Source organism: Elaeis guineensis, chromosome 6 (assembly GCF_000442705.2).
Source record: "Elaeis guineensis isolate ETL-2024a chromosome 6, EG11, whole genome shotgun sequence".
NCBI classification, from domain to species: domain Eukaryota; kingdom Viridiplantae; phylum Streptophyta; class Magnoliopsida; order Arecales; family Arecaceae; genus Elaeis; species Elaeis guineensis.
This window is the reverse complement of record NC_025998.2, coordinates 115,842,578-115,849,230: the sequence shown is the minus strand read 5'-3', so window position 1 is coordinate 115,849,230 and position 6,653 is coordinate 115,842,578. Positions and strand designations below refer to the sequence as shown.

The window sequence follows — 6,653 nt, the reverse complement described above, 5'->3', positions numbered from 1 at the left end:
AGATCACTATACATGTGGCTGCTCTTAAGTAGATTCAGATGTAGCTCTCAATCTTTGAGCCAAGGTCTAAAGTTAATGTAGTAGCCAAGATGGTTGATAAAAAAATAGACCGAAGTGAATGAGTATTATATAAGGAGATCTGACCAAATTGGTCCTAAAGATACATCCAAGTATAGAAATTCGTACTATAAGCCAATTATAGGAAGATGGCTAATGCAAGCTATATCAAAATAGACTCAATGGAGATTAATAACAGATCAAGGCTAATAAGGTATGATTATCAGCCTAACAATTAGCATGGAGTAGTTGCTCTAACAAATGTATATAGTAAAAGAATAACTACTATTGATTATTAAAATTGCTAGAGATGGAGGCTAAACATGGATTGTTTAGGAGTGGGCATTTATTATGTTTCCTAATATAAATGAGTAAAATTATACTCAGAAAAAAATAACCATTGACACATCAATTAATTTAATTTTGTCTTTATTTATCTTTTACCTTATTTACTAGTGAGACTTTACATTAGGATTAATGTTAACTTAGATCTCTTCAATTGTAGCCCAAGCTACACCATGTCTCAATCCATATTTCTTAAATTGTGATGTGATGATGACAAAAATCTTTGAAAGTCAGAGTATCTGAACCTACGCTATCCTCATTATCCTCCCTTTCATTAGTCCCTTTTCAACTGCTCTAATGTCAGTGGCATGCTTGCACATCTAACTATAAGTTTAGTCACCCCTCTCCATCAGCCAACAAGTTTTAAAGGATAGATAGATATATAATAATGAAGTCTTCAATGAAAATTTGTAACACCTTGTTCATCAACCTCATGAAAGTAATAAAGGCATTACATAAACAAAATGGCATCATCAATCACCCAAACAAGCCTTACCTTATCTTGAAAGTGATCTTCTAGGTGTCCTGCTCATGAACTTGAACCTAATGATGGTTAGACTTCAAGTCCAACTCAATGAAATATCTCGTGTGCTTGTATTGGTCTAGTAGATCATCAATTTGAGATAGAAGATATATATTCTTTATGGTGATCTTATTCATGGAACGATAATTGATATAAGTCGACTAACTATTATCTTTCTTTGGGATTCGAACCACAACACAAGCGGCCCACATGGTAACTGCTTAGTTTAAGTTATAATAATGGCTAGGTAGGCAAAGGGGTATATCTATCTACTTGAATCTCATGCTTAATGGTGCAACTAGGTGGTAGCTTTTCTTAAAATAGATTTGGAATTGTTTTAGTAACCAATCAATCTGAACTTTTTGACTAGAATTAAGGGCCTATATCAAAGGAATCCATCTATCTTGAGTGACATCGATCTCTCTCATCCTTATCAACATAAATTTTTTGTAGGTGTCGACTAGCCTTTTTGCCTGCATAACAGTCACAATATCAACTTTGCTTGTGTATTAGCAATATTAGTCAAAAATTTTTTCCTATCCCTCATTAATCAAGACTTTCACTATTGTCTGTAGATCGATCTTCCAGATAGGAGATCCCAACAACGAACTAATATACACCCAGGGAACCATTTCATATATCACCTCATCAATATATCTCTTAGTTATTATAAGTTTGAAGGTACATTTCTTGATGATCTTTACCAACTTTTTAGATCTAGTTAAGAGGGTAAGGATGTGAATGAGGGGTAGTCTTTAGCCTTAGGTTTCCAAACTAGGCTTTCAAGGATAAGATTCTTCTAGTTGCTAGAATCTATAATTGCACCAATAGTACTCTATTTCACCTGATTCTTCAAGTGATAATTTCTCCCGTATCTCCATATTTACTCTAGTTATTGCCTTAAGATATCCTACTATTATGCTAGTTTGTAGTCAGCCTACTTCTTCTTTCTTTTAAGCTGCAACTCAGGACGAACCTTCTAGAACATTTTTTTTTTTTTAATGTCTGTTGATTTCATGATACTTGCAATAATTTTTCTAAGTTGTATTGTCTTGCTTCCTATCTTGCTTCCTAATGTGGCTTAGTTTACTACCATTTTTATCCTAGTTCTTTTAAGTTTTTGTCCTTCCTATCATTCCTCGTTATATGCTCCTCAATTCGTATGGCCTTCATGTTGACTTCACTAATATCCTTAAATTTGAAGAAGTTTAACTCCTTTTGAATATTCTTATGGAGACCTCTTTGATAAAAATACATGATTATCAATGAAGATCCAAAAAAAAAATCTTACGTCTGAAACTTGATAGTGCAGTTCTGCATACATTGATTATACTTATATTAGAGGTACTGTCACTTGATCCACCATTCTTCTTTATGAATTATTGAATCAAATTGCTTTTTAATTAAAACTTTAATTTTTCATCATGCTAGATTAGAAAAAGCATTATTTCTCATATAAGAATAAAATCAATTAAGGGTATGGCTGGAAGCATCGAGTGGGCAAAAGTTACTTTTTGAGAATTGATATGACTGTCTGTAAGAAAATAGATCGTCCAAATAGTCCAAGTTCTCAGCATCCACAACTCCATCACACATAGAGGTCTAAACTCAAGCTTCCAAGAGAGATTTGAGTGCCTTATTTGAATCCTTCTCTTTAGTGGATAAGGGATTGTCACTCTCATATATTGGAGGCAAAGTTGTGACAAGAGTAGCTAATGTTTAAGTTGAAGGTGCTAGTCGAGATAAAATATTACTCTAGATATGAATGAGCGAGTTTTTACTCTTTTTGAGTGACACATCCCTTTACATTATCTTTTATTGAGTAGAACCAGTAGCCATCCTTACTTTTATTCTTCGATGCATGAAGAGCACTAAACAATTTTTCTCCTATTTGCTTGTACTGCTTCCAAGTTTGGACTTTATACTAATTACTGATGAAAGATCCATTTCTTTGGAGAAAGAAGACATCAATTCCCTTAATTTGCCCAACTCAGTGTCTTAAAAAAGAAGAAAGTATGACAATTGTGAAAGTAGGGTTTTGGATCCCCTTCTTTTCATTTATTCAGTAATACATTTGATTGCGATTACTTTATTTAAACTAGTAAAGAACACTTTTACAAAATTCAGAATCATCCTTGCTCTAGTTAAGAGGCTAGAATTTTTCTAAAATAATTATGATTACTATTAATAATAATGAAAAGTTAAAATCTCTCTACAAGTAGATATTGACTTTTACATCAACTTTATCTGCTATTATGTCGCTCACTTCTTCCTGAATTGAAAGATACTACTTAGTTATAAATTTTTATAAACAACAAAATTTCGTTCATCCTTGCGTTCATAGATTTATATAGTCTTGAAAAGGATCATCCTTAGCTTGATAGGCCTATAAATTGACACCACATAATAAATCTCTTAAAGAAATCTAATTTAAAAAAAAAATGCTCTCCAAACAGACTCCATTTTTGAAAATTATTCTCTTTGAAGATTTTGATACATAAATAGACCTCTATTGTTGTGGATCTGGCTTACGAACCTTGTCCAAATTTGCTTGAAGTGCCAAAGGTGATCTACAACAAGTCTGATGATCCTTTTATATCATATATGCATTTTCATGCTCACTATTTAATAGATGACTAAGAAAAGAAAGAGGAAAGACAAATAAAGTAAGACAAATAACAATTTCATGCACTCAACTTTGAAATGGACATGATTGATGATAGAGAATAACAACTATTCATATGGTACCAACCCTTGAACAAAATACATATCCATGCCCACCATAAGACCCATTGCATCAGGTCCCTCCAAATTAACTAAAATGTAATTAGAAAACAAACACATTATAATCTTTTTTTTAAAAAAAATCATGATATACAATTAATATTATTTTTTAGATGTATCACCAACTTTGAATCAACGGTAGCTCTGATCATTATATACCCTTGTTTCAACCACCCCTACCCCAGACCAGACAAGACTTAGCTCCATCTCATTTTGAAAATCCTGAAAAAAACCAAGCATTAGTGGAACTCATGATAATTTCATCTTAAAACATGAAACAATTCTCAGTGGAAATGTTCAAAGGAATTGGATTTTTTTCAGACTATTTTCTTCATTATTTCAACATAGATTATTTATGTCAAAGAAGGTAAACAGACTGATCATTTTCTTTGATGCTTCCTGACCCAATTCTCCTTACTGAGAAACTTCGTTGTAGGCTTTTCTTCCTCTTCTTAGCTTTGAAGATTGATCCAGCTATTGTAACACAAAACAAAAAGACAGGAATCAAATAATGGATCCAAAGAAAAAAGTCCAAGTCAACCTTAAACCAATCAAAATCTGAATCAAACATGATTTGCTGATGCTTCCAGTTGTGTGTGTGTGTGTGTGTGAGAGAGAGAGAGAGAGAGAGAGAGGCTGCATGGTATCTTCATTCAAAAAAACATTTCATTAAATCAGCGTCTTACATCAGTTGTCATAAAGAATTCAGAGAACACCTGCTTAGGTTGAGCAACAAGAAGATCTAGTGTTCATCAGCTGTGATGGAGGAGCCCTGTCCTTTTTAACACAATATTATACATCTTTTGGCTTGATTTCAGCTGAACCATAGAGTATAAAAGAATATTATAAAGAATAATGAATGACTCAATAGACACACAGAGATTCTTCCCATTCTTCCACATCAAAAAATGCTCCAGAGGGCATGGAGAGACATTCTACGGACATCAGATGATCTGTTAATTGATCAAGCATAAAGTATATATCTCTTGATCTTTCATGTCTCATGTCTTCTACTAAAAACTCATAGGAATTATTATCTATTTCAATCAAACTTGTTGCCTTGTCCTTTTTTATCCCTCTCTCTTTCATAAGCTTCCTAAGATTTTTCATATCTTCCCACTGGTGAACATCATAATACATATTTGAGATGAGAACATATAGACCTCCATTGTTTGTCTCCAACTCCAAAAGTTGTTTCATCACTTGTTTTCCAATCTTCACGTTGCCATGAATCTTGCAAGCTCCAAGCAAAGCACCCCATATCACAACATCCGGTTTCATTGGCATACATTTTATCAAATGAACTGCTTTCTCCAGTTGTCCTCCTCGCCCCAAGAGATCAACCATGCATGCATAATGTTCAATTTCACGTGGAACCTTATAAACATCAGTCATAGCTTCAAAATAGTGCTGTCCAACTTCCAGTAGACCTCTATGACTGCATGCACATAACAAACCAGTAAAAGTGATCCCATCAGGCGAAAAGCCCTTGCTGACCATGCATTTGAAGAGTTCAACTGTATCAAATGCATGCCCATGCATTGCCAAGGCCCCAATAATCACATTCCAAGACACCACATTCTTTTCTGGCATCCTGCCAAAGAGACCCAAGGCAATGTCTATATGACCGCATTTTGCATACATGTCAACAAGAGAATTAAAAAGTGTGACACTAGGATTTGCAATGTTTCCACAGACGTAATCATGGATTTTCTTCCCAGTGACCAAATTGCCATTTTGGCTACAGGCTGAAAGAACAGAAACCAACGTCGTCTCATCTGCCAACACACCTAAATCTTGCATCTGGTTGTACAGGTCCAAGCCTTCATGATATAATCCATTTTGAAAAAAACAAGAGATCATGGCATTCCAAGATACTATATTCCTCTCAGGCATTCTACTAAACCAACATCCAGCGTCATCAATCAGCCCATGTTTTGCATGAGCACAGACAATGGATGTCCATGTAATTACATTCGTCACAGGCATCCCATCGAAGCATCTCTGGGCCACACATAAATCTCCACACTTTCCATACATATCTACCAAGGAATTTCCCAAAATCATATCGATATGAGCTCCTGTAACCACTATGTAATGATGTACAAGCCTCCCCAAATTGAGATTCACCATTTGTGAGCAAGCAGAGAGGAGGCTAACCAGGGTGAATTCATCAGGCTCCAAACCCAATTCTCTCATTTCCCTGAACAGAGCAAATGCTTCCTCACAATCACCCAACTGAGAATACCCGCCAATCACCGAATTCCAAGAAACGATATTCCTATAAGGAATCTCATCAAACACCTTACGCGCTAAGGACATCGAGCCACAGGATGAGTAGGCATGAAGGAGGGCATTCATTACAAAGATCTGGGATTCAAATCCGAGCTTAAAGATCATAGCATGAACCGTCAGGGCTTCCACATGAGCCGACGCTTTGGCGCACGACTTGAGAACGAAAGGAAGAGTGAAGTGGTTCGGCAAGAGGCCAGAACGCAACATCCGGCGGTGGAGGAAAAGGGCCTCCTTTGGGCTATCACAGTTGGAATAGCCCCGGATCAAACTATTCCACATGAATCTGTTAGGCTCGGGGACCCGTTCGAAGACCTCGCGGCCGTAATCGAGGTCTCCGGCGTCGGAGACGGAGCAGAACGCGATGAGCCTCCCGAGGGTGAGGTATTCTCCGAGAAGTCCATTGGTGATGAGCTGGGAGTGGAGCTGCCTGAGTTGCTTCATGGAGGGGCATCGTTGGAGAAGAGAGTGGAGGGTTTGGTGGGTGGCGGATTTGAATCTGGGGAGGATTGCGATTTGGAGCTTTGGAAGGATGGAACAATTGGCGGGAGCAGTACGGGAACCAACGGGTATTTTCTGGACGCGGTTTGTAGCCGGATGCATCTGAAACCGGGTTCATGAGCAAGGAGCCCGACGCCAAGCGAATAAAAGC

The 6,653-nt window shown here is 36.6% G+C and overlaps 1 protein-coding gene across 3 annotated transcripts; it reads right to left on the bottom strand.

Annotated features, from left to right (window-relative positions):
* Positions 1-3,657: 3,657 nt before the first annotated feature.
* Positions 3,658-6,653, bottom strand: LOC105046739 (pentatricopeptide repeat-containing protein At2g22410, mitochondrial-like). Of its 3 annotated transcripts, none has more exons than XR_012142163.1 (2): positions 4,396-6,653; positions 3,658-4,183 (listed from the first exon to the last, which is right to left on the bottom strand). XR_012142163.1 is itself a non-coding variant. In XM_073259630.1 (1 exon), exon 1 carries the CDS (start codon positions 6,602-6,604, stop codon positions 4,574-4,576), a length of 2,031 nt encoding a protein of 676 aa, XP_073115731.1. In that variant the 5' UTR covers positions 6,605-6,653; the 3' UTR covers positions 4,336-4,573. The 3 variants fall into 3 exon arrangements, 1 of the variants encoding a protein (XP_073115731.1); XR_012142164.1 differs by having other exon boundaries at positions 4,426-6,653; XM_073259630.1 differs by lacking the exon at positions 3,658-4,183 and having other exon boundaries at positions 4,336-6,653.

Coding starts and splice junctions, on each gene's coding strand:
- LOC105046739 (XM_073259630.1), bottom strand. CDS start 6,604: ATGCATCCGGCTACAAACCGCGTCCAGAAAATACCCGTTGGTTCCCGT.